Source organism: Phoxinus phoxinus, assembly GCF_949152265.1.
Source record: "Phoxinus phoxinus genome assembly, chromosome: 10".
Taxonomy (NCBI): domain Eukaryota; kingdom Metazoa; phylum Chordata; class Actinopteri; order Cypriniformes; family Leuciscidae; genus Phoxinus; species Phoxinus phoxinus.
In genome coordinates, this window is record NC_136885.1 from 10253772 (window position 1) to 10276912 (window position 23141).

General features: G+C 41.0%; 1 protein-coding gene across 1 annotated transcript in view; it reads right to left on the reverse strand.

The window, feature by feature from the left end:
* Positions 1–687: 687 nt before the first annotated feature.
* The window catches only part of LOC307005992 (tumor necrosis factor receptor superfamily member 11B-like), a 43215-nt gene continuing 20761 nt past the window's right edge, over positions 688–23141 (reverse strand). The window contains exons 3-5 of the mRNA XM_079626578.1: positions 19181–19396; positions 10601–10825; positions 688–2774 (exon numbers count right to left, since the gene is read on the reverse strand). Of these exons, the coding sequence (XP_079482704.1) occupies positions 2383–2774; positions 10601–10825; positions 19181–19396 (833 nt within the window). The 3' untranslated portion in view covers positions 688–2382. The remainder of the gene's footprint in view (positions 2775–10600; positions 10826–19180; positions 19397–23141) is intronic.

A 23141-nucleotide genomic window follows, 5' to 3' on the forward strand; every position in this document is an offset into this window, starting at 1 on the left:
TTTCCCTGTGTTTTCAGGCCACATTTACACATAGCCGGGTATTTAGAGAAACAAATATTTCCCCCCCTCCGTTTTCAATAATAACATCGTGCACACAACCCGCATAAATACGCCGTCAAGCGCCATCATAACTATGCCAAACCTATTGGCGGCAGTGTAGGGAGAAGGATAAAGCCATGCAAGCCAATCAGAATCATCAGAATCGACAAGAGAGAACCTAAAACCCCGTTTCTCCCAGTTGACACGACAACATATAACCGGCATTTTCAGAAATCTCCACTTTGGCCGGAGTTTTTAGAAATAATCGTTTTCTGGGATAAAAACGGCGTTTTCGTGTAAATGACAGGCCAAAACGCAGAGAAATAGCTGCGTTTTCCCATCGTGTAAACGGGGCCTCAGTCCTGTTCTGGTTCGTTTGCACGTCATTTGTACACCGTGTGTTTCCCTGCTGTCAATAGTGGTGGGCAGATCGAGGCTTCGTGAAACAATGAAACAGATGAAGCAAATGTGTCGCTCCTTTCACCACCCCCACACCTGACAATATGTCTGTTGGATTCCTCTTGTTCCAGTGGTCACTCTAACTTCCACCATATTTAGATATTTTCTGTATATTTGCATAAATGAATACCATATGAGTAGAACCAACGTGAGTGAATACTTAGTCAAACAACATACAATACAAATAGTGATTAATACAAAAAATTAATTTAATAGAAAAAACAATAAAACAATAAACAATTACACTGATAGTAAAACAGACGTTATGTATTATCATGTTTTAGTGAGAAATGGCCATCAAACAGTACATCCTAGGGTGTTGGAGAGTTTAAATTATAACTAAGAATACATTAATAGCTTCCTTGACTACTGGATTCAGCACAAATAGTAGCAAAAAAATAAATAAAAATAGCACAAAATTGTCATGATTACAAGATTTCAGTGTCAGGACATGGTCTTGCAAGGCCCCTGGTCACTTGTCTCTGGAGACCCCCACGTCCCCAAGTGATAAAGTCTTATACTACATTAAATGACAGGCAATTTACAAGTTTCGGTAGGCTAACAATAGATGACTAAATAGTAATTAGGGGACTTAGGCCCTAGTGGTCTCTGTGAGGGCTAAGGGTCTTCGGCATCCACAAGGCCTCTGACAATCTGAGGCCTGGGTCATTGGCCCTACTTGCCTGTTCCATAACCCAGCCATGTAAGATCTACAACAGCCACTGAAAAACAGGACTAGTCAACGCTATCTCATGACCAATTCATATGAATTCGTACGAGTGAGTACGAGGTGGATAATTCGTACAAATTCTTTCAGCCTCACTCGTACAAATTCATACAATTTGTCTAAAGCCCAATGAAGGGTAGGTTTAGGGGCGGGTCAGGGTAGGTCATTCGTAAGAATACATACGAATTGGGCAACTTATACATTTTTTTATGATTTAGCAAAAATCTTACGAATTCGTACGAGTGAGATCGTATAAATTCGTACAAATAAGCCACCTCGTAAGATACGTATGAAATTGCCATGAGATTGGGTTGAGTCAGTAAATAGAAGTATTTTATTTAATCCTGGCAGACCTGATACTTCTGTTAACACTTGTATTACAATTGGGGCCATTTAAACAATTTTAGTGTGAGCTGACTTATCTTATTAGAAGAAAAAAAAAATCTGATAATTAAAAAACCTTGAGATTTTTAAAGGGAAATAAATAATAGGCTAATTTCCTATTGTTCTAAATTCAATTTACCCTTATTATCTTTACATGTAGATCACAATCAGTAAAGACAGGGTTTAAGGAGGCCATATACATATATAATATTTAGGAGCCTAAAAACTTATTTTTTATCAGATCACTGTGATTATGAGAATATGGTGTGGTAAACATCAATATCAAAACAGTCACACTTATCCATAAATTAAAAACAAATTATGTATATAATTCTTAGAGTCCCGTTTTCTGACATTGATAAATATGTTTTTTTATTTTTTAAATGTTATAAACAAATTAAAACCTGACAATACGCAATCGCAGTTAAATAAAACATAACTGCTCTCTATTTTATTATACATTCATAACCAATTTCCATAATTTACAACTTTAATAAAAGCATTCCGTTTCAGAGGCCTAGCAGGTCAAGCAATGACCTTGGGGATTTTCCTCCAGCACTTGGCTTATATTTCCATTTTGCATTAAAACTCAAAGTTTCAGTCCAATATAAAAAAAGAATAACAGGCCACAAGAAAAATAAAAGCAGCAAACATCTTAACAGCAAATCAGTACCCCAACTCTGTCCCCTTTTAGCCCACACCTGTCCAAATTTATGTACAATTTATTTTCATTTAAATAACTCTATTTCTATTGTCCTTCGATACAGTATTAATTAGTCATTGTACAGTTTAGTTTTGAAACATGTGTTGTCCTGGATCATGTTGACAATCATCTTTTCATACATACGGTGTATGGATGACACGCTAATAATCCGACTGATCCTCTTTAGAATTTTTAGAAGGGGGCGGCGGGCACCTTTCGAACGTAGTTTGCGAAGACTGTGAGATAAAGCCTTGGCCAGGTCCTGACCTCCATTCTGAATCTTCCACAAGTGGAGGAGTTGTATAATGTAACGTTGTGAGGGACAGGCGTTGACCAGAGCCTGTATATCCTCGTCGCTCACTTTCTCACCAGGTAAACTTTCCATCAAGAGCAAAAGGTCTTCCAGAGTGAGGTTTTTTACACTGGCACAGCGAGATACCTTCCTCTCGCAGTGGTTTACATCTAGAAGAAAGTGAGTGGATTATGTTAGTACTATGAACCTAAAGTACCTTGCACTGAAGTTCAAAAAATACATTAGAGAGGTATGTAACTGATATAATGCTGGTAGATAAAGTCAAAACTTGAACACATTGTTCACCTTGAAAATGTATGTGATACCACATTTCAACAAAGTTTAAATGTTGTATCAGCGATTTCAGGCCCAAAAATAAATGATCATCTTTCCTAACGATCCGCTAGCTGCCCGCCCCATAAGCAGGCCGCCAAAAAAAAAAACGCATCTCTGTAGGCAGCCTAGGCTCTGAGATCTGCACACAAAAACAATTGGTTTCACCAACCACTCAAAACCAAAATAGTGTTTATTTTGCTCCGACTTCGCGTGCAGCCGTGCACGAGTGCAAAACTTCACAACACCCAGCCCCCGTCAGTGATTGTTTGGGAACACTATTTATTTAGGTTTTGAGTGGTTGGTGAAACCAATTGTTTTTGTGTGCAGATCTCAGAGCCTAGGCTGCCTACAGTGACGCGTTTTTTTGACGATCTGCTTATGGGGCGGGCAGCTAGCGGATCGTTAGGAAAGATTAGATGAATGTGGTCATTTATTTTTGGGCCTGAAATCGCTGATACAACCTTTACGGCATAGCAACTAGACAAACTACATGAAGTTCTCATCTACTGTACATACATCAAAAGACTCTAGTAGAAATGTATCAAGCCTTTTTTGCAGAAGAACTTGAATAATACTTATCTTTCTTTCTATTAAACTAGGCCTATATTTTATTTCCCATACGTCTGTATATACAATCCCATTAAAAAAAATTCCAAATGCAAATGTGTGTCGAAAAAAGTTGTTGGAGGTGCAATAAAAGCTCTTCATCTAGACAAAAATCGTCTCAGGTTACAACTGTAACCTATGTTCCCTGAGAACAGGGAACGAGACAATACGTCATCGACGCTTTGGGGAACGCCTCAGGCGTGACAGGTGTCTGAAATCACAATCAAATCACGGCAATCACATTGACCGGCGACAGCCCGTGAATCATTAATGTGAATGATTAACGTGCGACCTGGAAGTATATAAGGGCGCCTTGCAAACATGACAAATCATCCTTCGTCTGAAGGGACTGTTTGGTAGGCAGGCCCCGAGGCATGGCAGGGAGACGTATTGTCTCGTTCCCTGTTCTCAGGGAACATAGGTTACAGTTGTAACCTGAGACGTTCCCTTTCGAAGGGAACTCGACAATACGTCATCGACGCTTTGGGGAACGAAATACCCACTCCGCCATGCTGAGGGGAGTGCATGCCAGGAGGCAGTGACAACTGTCAGAACCAGCAAATTCAAATGAAATGCAAGAACCACTCACCCTCAGGTCACACTGGGCTGTCAGTGACAGCATTCCCTACGGTCATAGCCCAAGCTATAAGCCTAACAGGAGGCCCTCCAAAACGATGTTTTACCAGAGGCCTAGGACCACAACTTCAATTTTAGAAGGGGTCCCTTCTAGGGAATGTGGCTAGGGAACCCGAGGGAACCCCAGCCAGTCACTATTCGGGGAAACTACCACCCGAAATGCCACCAGGACGGCCCGACCTGGTGTCACTAAGTCGGACACTTCAGTCTGGCCAACTTCCTGTCTGTCCGGAGACAGAGCCTCTGGACATTTGCCTTAGGTAAGGCATCCAAACCGAGGGACTGCGAAGCTGGCAGTGAACCACTCGGCCCGGATCTCAGAGACGGGATATCCCGGAGAGTATGACTCAGCATAGTGCTTTACAACCCTTGCCAGCGAGGGGAGTTTCTCTTACTCGATCCACGGATCCACCCAGTGTTTGTGTTTCATAACACTGAGGAGGCCTGTGAAGGCCTAGGTGCTGATCTAACTGGGAGGCCTAACGAGTGGCCTACGACCGTCTGACCAGACTCAGGGGTCCAAACACTCATAGCGACCCTCAGTGAGGGGAGCAATGGTCCGCCTGGTAGGCAAACCAGGCTGTAGGCAGAGTAAGAAGTTCCGGGAGGGAACCAGTAGCAGAGGGCGAACACTTTAGTTGAGCCAGGGCACAAGCTTGCTTTCAGCAGCTGCCAAATAAGGCCAGCTGAACTGATAGCAAGCGGCCACTAGCTTCCAGAACCCAGCATCGTTGGGGAACCACTCACAGGGAGGCCTGGCGGGGCCTACTACCTGATAACCACAGTTTGTGGGAGCTCACCTTCAGGGAGGCCTGGTGAGACCTACTACCTGATAACCACAGAATGTGGGAGCTCACCTTCAGGGAGGCCTGGTGAGGCCTACTACCTGATAACCACAGAGTGTGGGAACTCACCTTCAGGGAGGCCTGGTGAGGCCTATCACCTGATAACCACAGTATGTGGAAACTCACCTTCAGGGAGGCCTGGTGAGGCCTACTACCTGATAACTGGCCCCAAAATGCCACCAGGAAGGCCTGACCTGGTGTCATTTACGTCGGACAGTTCAGTCTGGCAAACTTCCTGTCTGTCTGGAGACAGAGCCTCTGGACATTTGCCTTGGGTAAGGCATCCAAACCGAGGGACTGCGAATCTGGCAGTAAACCACTCGGCCCGGATCTCAGAGACGGGATATCCCAGAGAGTAGGACTCAGCATAGTGCTTTACAACCCTTGCCAGCGAGGGGAGTTTCTCTACTCGATCCACGGATCTACCCAGTGTTTGTGTTTCAAAACAATGAGGAGGCCTGTGAAGGCCTAGGTTGACGATTCCAAGGCGGCCTTCAAGGCCAGCCAGCTAGGGACTCGCCTATCAGGGAGGCCTGGTCGGGCCTACTAGCTGATAGCGAGTCAATTCTGCTACAAAAGTACACTGTTGGGAATCATACTATACCAACATAACTATTGGGTCCACCCACAGGAGGCCTAATATGGCTAGCTACCTGGTCGCGGCTTTAAAGTATGTCCCACAATGTTGGGACTCACCTCCGAGGAGGCCTGTTTAGGGCCTACTACCCATCAGTAAGTCAACTGCCCGAACCACCAAGGCCAGCCACATGAGGTGAGCTGGCCTACAGCGCCCTCTTGGGGGCTGCCCATTCAGGAGGCCTGCTGAGGCCTACTACCTAACGGCGCAGCCTACGTTGGCAGATAAGGTGTTTACACAGCGCCTACAGCATTCTGGTACCTAATCACATTGCCCATGGCAGTATACTCAGCAAGAGCGCTAGCACCCTTTAAGCAAGGGGAGTACAACATACGCCACTCTGCCTTAACGGAGGCCCCAGAGTCAGGGGCCTACCATCTGTACGCATGGGCGTCAGCACATGGCAATGCTCTGGCTTCAAGGGAGCGTACTTCGTTACCAAAAAAGAAGTGAAGGCTAGAACTTTCCACTCAACCCGAGCCATAGTGGTGCGAGGTAGGATAATCAGGCATGTGATTGGCTAAGGACAAAAAAGCAGGAAAATATACTGAGACCATTTAAAATGTAGGCAATGGCTTATAAAGAACCTTTCTTCCATATCCACTTAGGTTTCTCAGCTTGCACTCTAGCATTTGTGTGGGCCAGGTAACGTTAGCTTTGCATAAAAAAATGGTTATTCGCATGGCTACTTTTACTTTTATACTTTAAGTACATTTCCAAGCCTGTACTTTGGTACTTTAACTTGAGTAAAGAAGTTAAATCAGTACTTCTACTTTTACCAGAGCATTTTTTAACACAAGTATCTGTACTTCTACTTAAGTACGAAAAGTGAGACAGACTATTTTCTTTAAAGGAAGCAATTTAATTTTTTATATATATATATATATATATATATTTTTTTTTTATAAAAATGTTTTTAAATAAATAAACTCCTTTTAAAATCAATATTTTGTGTCAAATTATTGATTTATTTGGTAGGTAGCCATGTACTAGGCGGGATAATGTAGAGTTTGTCTTACATGTGCTTCATGACAATCATGAGGCACATGCGCGCAGTCTTTTGCTCTCTCTCTCTCTCCCTCAGTCAAGCACGCGCTAAGCGGTTTGGAGCAAAAGCTCTGCGCGCTCACTCGCACTAGATTCCGGGAGAAACTATTTGCGGCCATCAGTGAGCTATATATTTAAAATAATTATTAAAATATAATTATTGATTTTTCATTAGGCTATTTTTTGATGCCCCCTCAGCACTCGGTACCCTATGCACAGTGCGTGATGCGCATGGTGGGAGTGGCAGTGCTGAATGAACCTTATTGAAAAGTGTTACCATCTTAAACGGTTAATGTGAGGTAGCCATGTAATAAGCGGGATAATGTAGAGTTTGTCTTACATGTACTTCATGAGGCATACGCGCACAGTCTCTTGCTCTCTCTCTCCCTCTGTCATGCACGCGCTACGCGGTTTGGACTTTGGAGCACAGTCTCTGTCTCGCGGGCGCTCCCCCCCCCCCCCCCTTTTTTTGTGTGTGGTTTTTCACATCGGAAAAATCACATCGCTGGATAATGCAGAACTGAAAGTGAAGGACTCAGACCTACCCTGTATCACAGGGGAATACTCTCCACCTCACCCTGAGGTTTACCAAGGTGCGGGGTGACAGAAAATGTATCTGTGCCCAACCTAGGGGAGTGGGGCTTGTTTGTGAGCCAACCACCTACAACCCGACGCTCGAGCAGTAGCGAGGTGAGTGAAGCCTATACTGGCGGCCCAGATCCGATTGCTAGTTCTGCACGGCAGGGTCGGGCAGACAGATCCAGTCTCTTCATGAGGTGAAAGACGGCCTAACCCTGCTCAATAAAGACACATTGTACCGGAGAGGCCTATTTGAGGCCTAACTCAGGATCTTTATAAACCATGCCTCTGCACCACGCTGCATTACTCTTGTCACCCCAGAATGCAGAGAAGGGGGCGGGCCTTGGCCTAACGACTCCCATTGGAGGAGGCTGTCATACAGGGATGCTAGGAACCTATATTCACAAAGTGAAGGTTCAGAGGCAGAAATGCTTAAGCAGAGCACCTCCACTATCCCTGGAACAGCCTAGGCCAGCCAAAGAGGGCCCTGGTGAGGGCCAGCCTGCAAGCATAGATCTACCTGAGGGCTCGGAGGAGCCACAGCCTTACTAGAAAAATAGTTATTATTTCATTCAACTGGCTGCAGAATCGCTCAGCCCACTGAAAACCCAAACAGAGCTCAAGGGGGCGATGTACTCAGGAAGTCAGTCAGACGGTCCCATGGACCGGACATAAGATCTATCTGAAGCACTAGCGTCAGTCTATACTCCAAGATAAAAATCCTGTGGGAGAGAGACCAACTACCCTACCCTGAGGTGGCTAACAGCCCGAGGGCTAAAATAGTCGTTCTAGCCACCTAAAGGGGGACTTCAGGGCCCTAATAATCCAAAAATGTACCTTACATGACCCCATAGCTCTATACAGGGAACGAGGTCTGTAGAGAGATACATTTTAGTGTTAGTTGCACACAAAATTACTCTTAAAGAAGACCACTCAGCTCACCTGCGGCTTGCGAAGTGAAGACTTACCAGACAGTTCTTTATGAACATGGGGTCTACCACCTTTACATGCCTGAAAGAGGCACTCTCACTAACCAAGCAGAGGCGGGCCATCAGAACGTTGTTCTAACCATGAGCCCAGCCTCAGGCCTAATGTAGGAAGCGTCTGGAGAGTCGGGAGAGAGGAGAGGGCTAAGATATAATCACACCCTCAGGGGGAGGTGATCCATGCCGATGCTGTGTGCAATCGTGCTGGATCACCTCCCTCAGATCCCTCTTCTTGCGGGAGTTGCACCTCTTCTGTGATCTACTCCTCCACGGAGGAGGCGCACGAGAGGCAACACTGGCTCTCTGGCCCTGTCTAAGGTCCCCGGATGGGCCAGGCCCTCCCGTCTGTCTGGGTGTGGATACGGATCTCAGCGGTATGTAGGTCCTAATACAGCTGGGCGCGCCCTCGCCTCTCTGAACTTTCCAGCCACCGCCTACACGGAGGTGCCGAAAAGCTCAGAGGGCGAAACCAGTGAATCGAGGAGAAAGCCTTTCTCTCTTCTCCCCAATGTCGGCCAGGTTCACTCCGTGGCGCAGCTCAGTAACCGCCTCAGGGGCCCCACCCCCTGGTCGAGATCCCCCAGCAGATTGGCCTGGTGTACCTGCAATACCGCCATGGTGTGCAGGGTAGCACCGGCCTGACCCGCTGGCGTGTATGCTCTGCCATTAAACTGGCAGGGTTGGAGCTCTCAGTGTCGACGTCTGCCAGACACGAGATAGTTTTCTTTTTGCAAACATCTCGTCAATGGGCGGCATCGACACATACCCATGCTCTCCTATCACCCCAACATCAGTGAGACTAGTCCGCTGATGTCGGTGGACATGGGCAGAGTATGGGTTCTTCCATGTCCTCTCGATCTCAGTATGAGATCGGGAAGAAATGAAAGGCTCACCTGAGCTGGTGGTTTTATGACCGGGGAAAAACCACTCTCATAGTGAGCGATTTTTCCCCCAACGTGCAGCCACGGCAGCTGTTATTTTTATTTTATTTTTATTTTTTTGAGCCTGCTCGCGGAGCATTTCCATAACACCAACCAGTTCAGCATACACGGGGCAGGGTGGCTGAGAAGATTCAGGATCTATTTTTCCGATTACCTCATCAGCCATCTCCTGTTTGTCCGGAAAAGCACTCACTGCTTACTCTCGTCAGCCGCCATATTGTCTGAGAGGATTATACCCCTCTCAAGGCGATCGGCGGGCTTCATCTGGGATCTTTCACCCAGACGCTGAGCCCTCTTCTCTCAAGGAGAGGGCCAGACGAGATCGGAGCGTTCTCAAAGAAAAAACGCTCGCAATTGTACAGGCAGTTCCCTCAGGAACTGCCTGTGCGCGCTCTTCCTTCCCAGACAGAAAACGCACAGCTGAAAACACTCAGCCTTCTCAGTGCATTTCATAATTACCTTTTGATTTTCAAAAGCGGTTACAGACAAAACAGTCCCTGAAGACGAAAATATGGTTTGTCATTGTCACGTTAATCATTCACATTAATGATTCACGGGCTGTCGCCGGTCAATGTGATTGCCGTGATTTGATTGTGATTTCAGACACCTGTCACACCTGAGGCGTTCCCCAAAGCGTCGATGACGTATTGTCGAGTTCCCTTCGAAAGGGAACCAATGTTTTAATGTAGAATCTTTTTTGTTTAGGTAACAAAACAATTATTATTGTAACATTACATTAGACAACATTTTAAATAAACCTATATATAACTAACCTACACCTTCCCCTAAACATGTAATTAAATTTTTGTAGTTTTCCCTAAATATGTTAAAGTGTGAAATAATTAATTGTACTCAATAACTGGGCAATCTCCCTTTGTAATTACACTGCTAGACTGAAATATCAAAGCATTTACAGATTCAAAGATCTAATATTTATAGTAAAAATCTGGTGTTTTTTTCCTTTTTATTAAGAATCCAAAACTTTTCGAAAGACATTCTATTTTATATTCAAGCTGATACCTCAATGCTAGGATTTGAACTCAAAACTTGTTGATTACGGTAGTAGTTTGAAGGAGATTTACATTTACAGTAATTGTTTGACCTTTTATCGACGGGTTTTATCGAGTGTCATGGGTTTCAATTACTTCAATTAGTTTCAATCTCTTGAACTAGGATTACCTGTAAACCACATTACCACAACACAAGACAAAAAAAAAAAAGCCTTTAGGATTGCCAATGCTTGTACTTTCCCACTTGTATCCATGCTAGTGATGGTGGTGACCACTTATGGTCTAACATGGAAAGGCTCTAAAATTGCTAAATTCAGTTCTGTTTTTTTCTCTCTCTCCAAGTGTCTGTTGAATCTATATAAGACAAACTGACCTTGGATGATGCTGAGGAGTTTATCTTGGTCCTTATTTTGGTCTCTCCAGAGACGGAGCAGATGTAATGCCTGCTGCTGAGGACTGCAGCTTTTCTTCAGCCTTTCAACACTCTTCCAGTCCACTTTGCGTCCTGGAAGGCTCTCAGAAAGACGCTCCACGGGTAAAGAGGCCAAAGGAGGTGATGCAAGGAACTGAAATATTGCTTCCTCACATAGAGTAATTTCTGGAAGACCATGAAAGAGAGGTGTGGGAATGTTATGGACATGGAAGCCTGATCCGAGCACAAAAGAAATCACAAGGTTTTCCAGAAACAAAATAAAAACAGATACCAGAGTCAATAAACCATATCAGTATTGCAGTTACTCTATACTCTTTTAGCCCATAGATTCTCATGTTTTAATAAATAACATGTTCCCACATGTTGTAGGCAGCTTTGACTTTTCACATCTTTAAACTGTACTCCACCCATGTCTTATGCTTTAGCTAACATGTGTAGGTTAGTAATATTCAGGGGAATACCTTATTTAAAAGGTAAAGTTAATATTACATACAAGTACAAGTTACAATAATAATTGTTTTGTTACCTAAACAAAAAAGTTTGGAATTATGTATGTACCATTACGTTTATGTTTAAAGAGTCTATAAATAAAAGACATTCACTAACTATTTACAAGATTTAAATACTGCCTAGACTGCATAAAAGAAACAACAGCAAATGTTGTTTTTTTCAATGTATCTCCAAGCATTTTCTTGAAAAACACGGGGGATATTCTTTTAACTTAATATCCTTTTTTGAAAAAATATCCTTAAGAATTCAGAATAGTCCTAATTTTGACTGAGCTTCTCCAATGTATATGACAACACCATCAGTCCCAATTCTGAGTCAAATCAGTCCCAATTCTGAGATACAAATTAACCATAATAATAAGCATAATAAGCAGACCACGCAACATGCACAGAGATATGGAGGGAAAGAGTAGTTACTTATCTTAGATGTTGATTTCAGATGCTTTCTGAGGCCCCGTTTACACGTACATGTTTATTTTGAAAAACGGAGACATTTCCCTTCGGTTGTGCCCCTCGTTTACACGCAAACGGAGAATTCTCCTCTGAAAACGATTATTTCTAAAAACTCCGGCCAGAGTGGAGATTTTGGAAAACTCCGTTTGCACGTTTGCATGTAAACTGAGAAAAACTGAGTTTTAGGCAGTCGACGTCACAGTATGCGACATAACTTGCACTGTGTCAAAAGTGCGACCTATATTTTCGGGATTCTGATTGGCTAACGTGGGCTTGAGCTTCTCGTTACACTGCCACCTATAGGTTTGGCATGCTCTTGACGGCATATACACGGGTTCGTGCAAACGAACACTTTTCTGAAAACGGAGAGGGTGAAATGTCCGTTTGTGAAAATAACCGGCCTCGTGTAAACGTAGCCTGAAAGCGTTCTGCAGACTGCTAACAGCAAATACTGCCAAGCATTTTAATGTTGAGCAGCAAGCTCATTGGCTGCTGATGCAAAAGCAACCAATCAGATGCGCTATGTAGACAACGATGTGATTGCTAGCAGACTGAGTTATCAGAACCTGATCAGCCTGCGCCATCTAGAGTTTCATAACAGAACTTTGTATTAAAAAAAAAGAGGTTGTCTTATATTCAGGGTCTAGACTTTTACATTAAAATAATACACCTGCAACAAAAGGGGGAGCCAAATACATGTAAAACGAGTGTGCCCCCCAGGACTGATAAACCCATCATCAAACAACTCTCATTAAGCAGCCAAGAAATTTGGTGTGTCAGAGTGTAATGTTAGAAGATGGCGAGCCCCATAATAAAACAGTCCTAAAAATGCTAACAGTCTAAGAAAAATGGCCGCTTCGAAGAAATTGACAGGCAAGTTTGTCAGTACATAGCCCAAAAAAGAAATGAGGGGCTGCCCATAACCAGAGCCGTCATCCGGCTGAAGGCACTGGATATATCGCCAAAGAGCTTGAACATATCTACCTGCGATGCCCCTTAACGGACACACTTGCCTGTCAATTTCTTTGAAGCAGTTTTCTGACATGCTGCCAACACTGTACATAAAAAAGGTGAGAAATCGGTCATTGTGAAATCTTCTGGAAATGAGAAATACCAATGCTATCTCACGACCAATTCGTATGAATTCGTAGTGATTAAAAGGTGGCTAATTCGTACAAATTTGTACTATCTCGCACGTACGAATTCGTACGATTTGTCTAAACCCACGTGACGGGTAGGTTTAGGGGTTTTGTCAGGCAGTACGAATTTATATGAATTTGGCAACTATGGCAACTAAAATATGTACGATTTAGCAAAAATCTTACAAATTATTACGAGTGAGGTCGTATGAATTGGTACGAATTAGTTGCCATGAGATCGGGTTAGAAGGGTTAGTGTTAGGCTACATTTTGGCTGCATTTACACTGCAAGTCTTAATACACAGATCCGACCTTTTGACCATATCCAATTTTTTGGCCCGTCGGTATACATTCACTTTAGACAGGACTGGTATCCGATATCTGTGTTTACTTCAATTCCCGCCCAAAATGATTTTCGGTGAATTCTGAGGTGAAATAAAGTAGCTCTGTATATTTTTAGAATGAATTAACGAGAGAGAGAGAGAGAGAGAGAGAGAGAGACAGACAGAGAGACAGAGAGAGAGAGATTAATAGTGAAGCTTGTTGGTTTACAGCGAGGTTATCACCTCATTGCTGAGATATATAATGTAGCTTTCAATAGTGAAGCTGTTTTGTTTATAAAAGTCACGGGCAGAGGTTGAAAACCAGCTTCTGAATGTTTCTGTGTTCGCACAAATTCTTTTCTTTACCAAGATAAATATAAAGTTCCCACCTCAATAAAAAGCTGTGAGCGAGCGCATACAGGCACGTCTGCCTCATAATACAACATTAAAAATCTATCTTTGTGAATAAACGTGTCGTCCTCGCCTTGTGGTGGCTTGGAATTCAAAGGGGAATTGGATATGCATGTTTAGCATAGGGAATTGGATATGCATGAACATGTGGCTTAGATAGGTTCGCGTTTAAAGTCTGTGTAGAGAAAACGGTGTCGTTTTAGCGGCCCCTAATTTAATAACAAATTATCCTTTCGACGGAAGTGAATCAATCAAAACTAACTTTCGCTGGAAAGTAACATTATTTAAGAACCGCTATAAAGCCAAAACAATCTGTTACCTTAAATTATACGTTTATCTCTGTAAAGCAGCTTTGAAACAATCTACATTGTTAAAAGCGCTATATAAATGAAGATGACTTGACTTGACTTTAGACGTAGGTCGGATGTCCAGATATCGGATATGTATCTGATTTAAAACCACATTTGGAAGTGGCTTAGATCGGATGCGGAAAATCGGATCTCGTGCGGATTTTTGTGTTTACATGTTATAACATATTCCGATCTGTGTCAGATGTGAGTAAAAGATAGGATTTTCTGTGCCAGTGTAAACGCAGGCTTTTTTGGTGTGCCATGAAAGTTTTATTTTTAAACATGATTGTTGGTACATTTAACCAGTATTAACTAGCCTGGGTTTCCCCATGCTGCCTTGTTTTATTTTATTCACGCTGCTAGGCAGCCTGGATTCCATGGACCAGATTTTCGCCTCAGCGAGGGGACCAATCACAGAACGGGGAGGGAGCAGCAAGATGATGACGACGTCTATGCGACACACCGAATCAGTTTATTTATATCTATGGATCCAACATTCTAGCAGACGCGAAGTTACCTTTCGATGCAGCCTTAGATAGTGTTCTAAGTAGTTTAGAACGCAATTTTATTTTGAAAAAAGAGCAACTTTTGGCGGTAAACCATTTCATAACCAAGAAGGATGTTTTCGCCCTGCTACCAACCTACTGTTGGCTCGCGTTGCCTTTTGGCTATGTTGCTGTCTGTGTTTCGGAACTCTTCTTCCCCATTGCCTGAATGTAGGAAAGTATCTTTCCAGCCTGGTAATTTGGGAGAAGCAACGCTGGCAGGATCTTCTTGATTGCCTTGACTCCTGTGCGACTGTCACCCCTAATAACACTAACCTCTCGGAATAGTCGCTGAACGCCATCGTGTCTTCCTTGTCGAATTTCTGTCGCTCTACATATGTCATCTGGTATATTTGAAATGATTGTCTATGAGCTACGTACAGGTGCATTTGATAGACATTCGTAGCGCCCAATAAACGGCTCGGGCATTCGTAAACCACGCCTCAAATACGAGAAAATGAACATGTGGTTCCCAGACCACGTCTCAATGAGACGAGGTCTGACGTTAGCCAGCTAAGTATTTACAGTACTTTTAATATAAAAATTAAAATATGAAAAATATGCAATATGAAAATTATTTTAAAATAAAATATATTTTTAAATTATTATTAAAGACAAGATTTGGTCCTCGAAAAGCCCTTTTCAAAAAGGTACATCTTGGGAAAAAGGGGGGGGGGGGGGTCTTATATTCGGAACAATACGGTATATAAAAATCTATAATTTCATTATCAATATTACATTTTTAATTTGCCCTGAACACAATCTACTGCTCTCTAGAGTATGGTACCACCATAACCAACAGGGTGGGAAATTAGCACCGTGCAAACTTCTAGCGATCGTCACTTCAGTCAATAAAAACCTGAATCCATGGCAATTCGAGTCTTTTATAGGCGGATTCCCCGGGGATTCCCCTCAGTTCAGGGCTTCGCATTGGTTCGCGCAGTTACGCCGCTCTGTCATTGGTTCGTGCAGTTCCCACTAACCTGCCAATAGTGTGCGAGTAACGTAACATTCTAATTTTCCACTACCGGTACATCTCATCGCCAATTTCGATTTTGGCACGCTCTGCAGCAGCTGCCCACTAAGGAGCGAATATACAGTGACATGACATAACTGCCAGATTCAAACTGAGCTTCTGCGCTATGGCTGGCGCTGAGCCAAAGACGGACACGCTCAGTGCTTGTCATATACCACATAATGTTTATTTTAGGTTTCAGATATTTAAATACATATAATTTATAGCAAAACAAAAGATTTATAGTTTGTAAAATACACAATGGTGTTTATGGAAGCAGCAATAACAATCCATTCAAATATATTTGCCGATGTGTTTTATTCATATCAGATACACAGTCGGCGCTATTGGCCCAACCCTATTACTGAGACATGAGTCAATATTTTTTTTTCATTAAACATGTATGCCTACAATTACTGTAGAATATGCCTATTAATTATTTGCCTATATTAATAAAATATGTATTAATAATAATAATAAAAATGTGTATTGAAGCAATTCAAAATATGCTAGCGCACTTTCTTTTATAAATTTGAATTCCAGAAAAAGTGGCTGGTAAAAAATATAAGTGGCTGGTAAAATTGGGCAAGTTAATTTCCCACCCTGATAACCAATTACACAATTTTAAATGAAGCCCCTTTTTGACAATTTGGTTATAGTTGTTACTGATTTTAATCATTTTGAAATGTTGGTAAGTTGGTAACACTTTACCATATACTTTACCATATTTCATAATAATAATATTAATTAATTTATTATTCATTGGGTATCATGAAGTAACAAAATGAACAACTTGTTTACAGTATTTATTAATTTAGGGTATTTTATAAATATATTTTTGGCCATTGAAAATTCATATTAATTAATACATGAACGTCTTGGGTTACGACTGTAACCCTTGTTCCCTGAGAACAGGGAACTCGCACAGCGTCCTGAGACACTACTGGGTAACAAAATACCCACGCTGCCATGCTGAGGGGAGTGCATGCCAAGACTGGGGAACGATGTCCGCCAAGTTCACCCACAGGTGTCTCTCCGCTGCCACCACGCTCTACCAACTGCGGCGGTGGTCTGCTCAGTGGCGAGGAGAGCCAGGTGAGAAGTACCTCGTGAGAGATAGCCAGATGAAAGGGACTGCAAAAAAGGCAGTAACCATCTCACACCGGACAAAGAGACGGGCATCCTGCGAGCAGGACTCCTAACTAAGGAGAGTTACTCTGCTCGACCCTGGACCTACAGAGCACATTATTTTTCAAAGCACTGTGGAGGCTGTGTACTCTAAATAGGGTCAGAAATCCATTCACACTGAAAACAGACACCAGAAAATAGACACTCAAGCTCATCAGTAATAATACTTGTTCCAAACTGCCCACCCCTTCGAATAGAATGTCACAGGCATACCATTCTGCTGAACGATTGATGCATTAACAATAAAAGAGCTCAGCATTGTGGGAACAATACATGGACAGCCGCTCTGCATCTTTCTAAGGGAATATCATGCAACACCACATCCCCATATACCGGTACACTGATTTGTCTTCATCCTTCTGTCTCCTCTCCAACAAATAACATGGAACACCTCTCCACCACATGTGTGGTGGGCATTTTGTCTCTTCTAATCAGAATGATGTACCATGTGAGCATGGTAACAATCTCTCACATGTAGTGACATTAACAAGAAGCCTGATTTGGAGAAACTGACACCCTTTGTCATATCTTTCTGACTACCATCAGGAGTGATATTTTCTCCAAGCATGTGTTTCGGATGTTTTCAAAAGCCTGGACTCAATAGTTGAAGCTGAATATCGAGTTATTCACCCAACATTATATATCAGTCTCTAAAAAACAATTAAATCATGTTGCTGTTTATTTTGTATTTGCTGGTTTTTTTCCTCTTTTTTTTAAAGTTAGGGTAAGCAATGTTATCATTACCTTGATAAAAGATTTTCATAAATTGTTTTTTTAATTTATTATAGAGGTTTAAAGTCTCTTTACATCCAAATAGCAATCAATAATTAAAAAGTGTAATTGTATGTATATATATATATATATATGTATATATATATATATATATATATATATATATATATATATATATATATATATATATATATATATATATATATATATATATATATATCTTCTATGGAAGTCTCAGGACCAAAACATGTTTGTCCAATCATTGCATTTGGTCCAAAATGCTATGATAGGATGTCCTACCTGCCTGACAGCCTATGAGTTTCTTCTTCTTAACCTTTATTTAACTAGGAAAGTCACATTGAGGTTACAAACCTCTTTTACAAGTGAGACCTAGTCAAGACAGGGTCAGATAGCCGAACTAGACAAAAAATAAAAATAAAAACACTGCTAACAACCAATAACAGCATCATTAATAAATACAACTAAAACACCACAAAGCAAGTCTCAGTAGCGAGATATTAAGCAGCATGTAAAGTTCAGCACAGCAGCACAAACATATAAGTATTACCCAACACCCTACATGGTATTATTCACAGAAACAACATTTATATATCATGTTTAAAAATAATTAGGTGACAGTATTATTTGCAAAGCAACTGCACTTAGTAGTAATTAAATTCCTAATTTTCCATTTAAAAACATTTAAAGAGATGAGGGTTTGTAGTTGGAGTTTAGTCTGTACATCATTCCAGGACCAGGGGCCATAATAGAACAGGCTTAACTTACCAGCTTCTGTTCTAATAGACGGCACTTTAAACTGTAACCAATTAGACCTGAGATTGTGAACATGTTGCAAAGATACAAATTTCCTATTTAAATAAATGGGAAGTTTTCCTAAAATAATCTTATAAATTAAAATAAACCAATGTTCAAGCCTACGCAAATGCAAAGATGACCATCCTTTTGGAGTTTGCATACCTCCGCTCACCCTGCTTGCACAGACATCACACATTGCTAGAGTCACCGAACACTGCACACAAACAGCAGCCTCCTTAACCAAAGCTTATTATCATAATTACGAGATGAGAACTTGTGACGTTCTATGGAGCTGTTTGCATCCTCAGACTCGGAATTATGCATTTCTATGGCAACCCTATCAACGCAGTTTGATATGTAATGGCGATTTTAATCTTTTATTTCTTATTCTGTTCCTAATGATTTAACAGATTAATGCTGTATGTTCTCTGTCTGTATTCTGAGTTTCCTGATGTAACGTTGGTTCAGCTGGAGGGAGGTGTGAGCCCGAGAATGATCTGTATCTTAAGTTTCCATGCTGGGGGAAGATGTTCCTTCTTGTGTAAACGGTGGGGGTTGATAGATTCCCTTGCATTATAAAGTAGCAGGGCAGGAGGGCAGGAGTGCCTGTATCTGTCTGTCTCTGACTCTGGCCTGCAGCCTGGCTGCAAGGCTGGAGTCAGGGAACCATTTCTTGCATGAATAAATTACTTTTCTTTTTAAATACAATTTGGATCTTGACGTCTCTTTGCCTGGGAATGCTGAGTTTAGTAATTGTTTTTTGCCACAACAGATATAACAGTCAGCCCCAACCCCCTGGACTGACAGCGATTGTACACCCCTTCCCCTGATCTAACGGAAATCAGTAAGCAGTACATAGACATGGCAATACACTGCCACTGGGCCCAGCTAGGGCAATTCCTAGGGATGCACCAGGAATCAGCACAGCTATTTAATCAAAAATGTGTCCATTATTTACCAAAATTGGCACAAATTATCTTCAAAGCAAACAATATTTTCAATGCTAAAACAAGGGCTGGAATTGTTTAATGAAGCTTACCAGTGTGACATTCTGTGTGCTGATGGGAGCAGTCAAAGGTGAACTCTTTATTCTCAGATTCACACAGTGTGTCCTGGGTGGTTGTGCCAAGTCTGACAGTCTTCAGGCCCAGTTGAGTGCAATCCCTGTGGGGCATACACGGCTCAGTGGACGAAGATGTGCTTGAGAAATAACCCTGGGGACACTTCTCACACACTGTGTTCCTCTCTGGTGTGCCTGCAGGACATGTACATACACTCTCAATGCACAATTGCAATATGTAATTTTAGAATACAGAATACTTTGAATAGCAAAAACTAGGTCTACTTCAATGCAAAGCAGGCACATTCATCATGGCATTCATCTGAATATTTATTCTTACTTTATATTTATATATACAGCATACTGTGTAAATAATTCTGCCCAACATTGTTTAAATTCTATTTTGTGCTACTTTGCTATTATATTATATTATATTAAAAGTGAATATGTATTATAGTATGGGATAAGGGAATGTTACCATTTTAAACATGACTAAAGCTCTTTCAATGCTAAAACTCCCACGTTTTCTCCAACATTCTTTATATTAAGAATGTATAATCATATGGATGTACCCACTGTGAAAAGATATATGAGAAAATAATAGCATTTTATTCAACCTAAACACCCATGTCTGGTGTATGAAACATAGCAAGAAAAATTCCTTATGTGTGCAAGCACACTTGGCAATAAAGCTCTTTCTGATTCTGATTCTGATTCAGGAAGTGAGAGTTTTATGAAGAATTGTTTAGGATTCATCACTTGGACAAATGTCATTCACGTCACACATGACTAAAAGAAACCAGCTACTCACATGTTTAGGTAAAAAATGAGTCAGATCTATAAATGACTAAGATGAAAAAAAAAAAAAAAAAAAACCCTGAAACTATTAGTGGAGTTTAATTATGTGAATAAGGAACTAAGGAATTTTGAGGAACTAGATCTTTACTTTTGGGTCTCATTCTTTAACTGTGCATAGAACTTTAAAACATACAACATTAATTTCACATTTTTTTTAGAAATTAAAAACGTGACAATAAGCCAAACTTACATTAATTTGTACTTTTTTCAGAGTAGCAATAATGTGTGATATTGCTCAACAGCAGGTTTAACATGAAACGTGTAGTCTAGGGCAAAAAAAAAGTGTCTATTATGTTTCAACTGCTTTTGAGAATGGCCCCCAAAGTGTTTCTTGATGAACTGCCCTGTACTGGACAGGTTCTGTGGTAAGCACAGTTTGGGCATCTAACTGGCATGTGCCTATTCATTTAGAATCCATCTACATTAAAACTATAGAGTAAGATCACTTTTTGTTTTACGTTTACGCACCTATTGCAAATATGGTGAAAATATTGCATGATAACCTTTTCTGCACACACAAGTTAGAAAAATTGACTAAGTGACCCTATTTTGTTTTTTGCACTAGGAATTTTTGTCACCACACTGCTCAGTGGTCGGTAGAGTGTTGGTGTGTAGTGGCTAAGGTGTTATTTTTTTCTTTTAGCATTTTGTGTTGTTGCTAGGGTGTTACTAGGGCGTTGTGGGAGGTTGCTTAGGGATAAGTCAAAACAATCCAAGTCTCTATAATATTATAGATTCTGGATAAGTCTTGATTATGTCATTTCATTGTCTTATCCACCAGGCAAAAATTCCAATATGTTTGATCGGTTAGACAAATAATAAAACACATCTCTCCATTAAGCTGCATAATTTGGGATTGTATTGTTGTTCATAGCACAAATTGATTTATGTACTGAAGTGTAACACTTGGTGAAAAGGATATGCTCATCAAGAAAAACTCATATAGCCTATGAGCCAGAAGAGGACATCACAAATGTTCAAGGACCTCTGTCACCATCTTATGGTGAATATAGAACTGCTCGACTATTTTTATTATTATTTAAAAATATAGAATTCAATACTTTTAATTTAAAAGACATTGAAAACAAAAATATTTGAATTCATACATTTGTAACAAACTATGAGAAAATCTCAAGGAAAATTATTTTATATTATATTTATATTATATTTTCATGAAAAAGACTAATGATGGAATCACCCATACTGCTTATGGAGATAAATCAGAGCCAAAATCTTGCCATCTTCACTGGTTACAGAAACCAAGTATTCATAATATATTCTTCAATTTAAGGTTTTAGCCAGTAAATTCATTTTTAAAATGTGATGCATGTGGGCTGGGAATTCAATAATTCACAACGGAACACAGAGGGTTAATATTTGACCTAATTAAAAAGAGACACAAATAAATGACAAAATGAAAACATCTTGTATTGAACACAAATTCTGAGAATGAACAGATCATCCCCATTAGACTCAGCAGTGTTATTCTATTTAATGTACACCATTGTCACTCACACTCTACATTGCTAACAAGGAAGTGATTACTCTGCTGGAATTCAGCCACTGTGAATTTCTCACTGATACAACAAACAGCATGATTAAATAGCAGCCTGACAGCAAATACAGGTGCTGGTCATTTAATTAGAATATCATGAAAAAGTTGATTTAATTCAGTAATTTCATTCAAAAAGTGAAACTTGTATATTATATTCATTCATTACACACAGACTGATATATTTCAAATGTTTATTTATTTAAATTTTTATTATTATAACTGACAACTAATGAAAATCCCAAATTCAGTATCTCATAAAATTAGAATATTACTTAAGACCAATACAAAAAAAAGGATTTTTAGAAATGCTGGCCAACTGAAAAGTATGAACATGAAATGTATGAGCATGTACAGCACGCAATACTTAGTTGGGGCTCCTTTTGCCTGAATTACTGCAGCAATGCGGCGTGGCATGGAGTCGGTCAGTCTGTGGCACTGCTCAGGTGTTATGAGAGCCCAGGTTTCTCTGATAGTGGCCTTCAGCTCTTCTGGATTGTTGGGTCTGGCGTGTCACATCTTCCTCTTCACAATACCCCATAGATTTTCTATAGGGTTAAGGTCAGGCGAGTTTGCTGGGCAATTAAGAACAGGGATACCATGGTCCTTAAACCAGGTACTGGTAGCTTTGGCACTGTGTGCAGGTGCCGAGTCCTGTTGGAAAATTAAATCTGCATCTCCATAAAGTTGGTCAGCAGCAGGAAGCATGAAGTGCTCTAAAACTTCCTGGTAGATGGCTGCGTTGACCTTGGACCTCAGAAAACACAGTGGACCAACACCAGCAGATGACATGGCACCCCAAACCTCAAATCATGGCACCTCAAATCACTGACTGTGGAAACTTTACACTGGACTTCAAGCAACGTGGATTCTGTGCCTCTCCTCTCTTCCTCCAGACTCTGGGACCTTGATTTCCAAATGAGATGCAAAATTTGCTCTCATCAGAAAAGAGGACTTTGGTCCACTGTGCTTTATTAAATCCAGAGTCAACGCAGCTGTCTACCAGGAAATTTTCAGAGCACTTCATGCTTCCTTCATTTTCCAGCAGGATTTGCACCTGCCCACACTGCCAAAAGAACCAAAGCCTGGTTCAATGACCATGGTATTACTGTGTAATTACTGTGTGATTTCATGTCATTCAAATTTTCTGGGATTTTGATTTCGTGGGTTTCATAAGCTGTAAGCCATAATCATCAAAATTATAACAAAAAAAAGGCTTGAAATATCTCACTTTGCATGTAATGAGTCTATATAATATATTAGTTTCACCTGTTAAGTTGAATTCTTTAATCCTACATGCTGCCAAATGTTCCACCAGCTGTCAAGAAAGCTTAAGTGAGGTACTGGCCGACTGCTAATACTTCTTTCTAACGAATGTGCTTTCTTAACCTTGAAACCGGTTTGACACAAAGAATACTGAATACTGGATTAAAAATGGTAAAACAAGGAATATATGGGTGCATTAAGGGTTTAATTCAGGGTCAGTTGACTGGCTGAGTGTGGAAAACCACTGAAGCTCCCCAATAATTA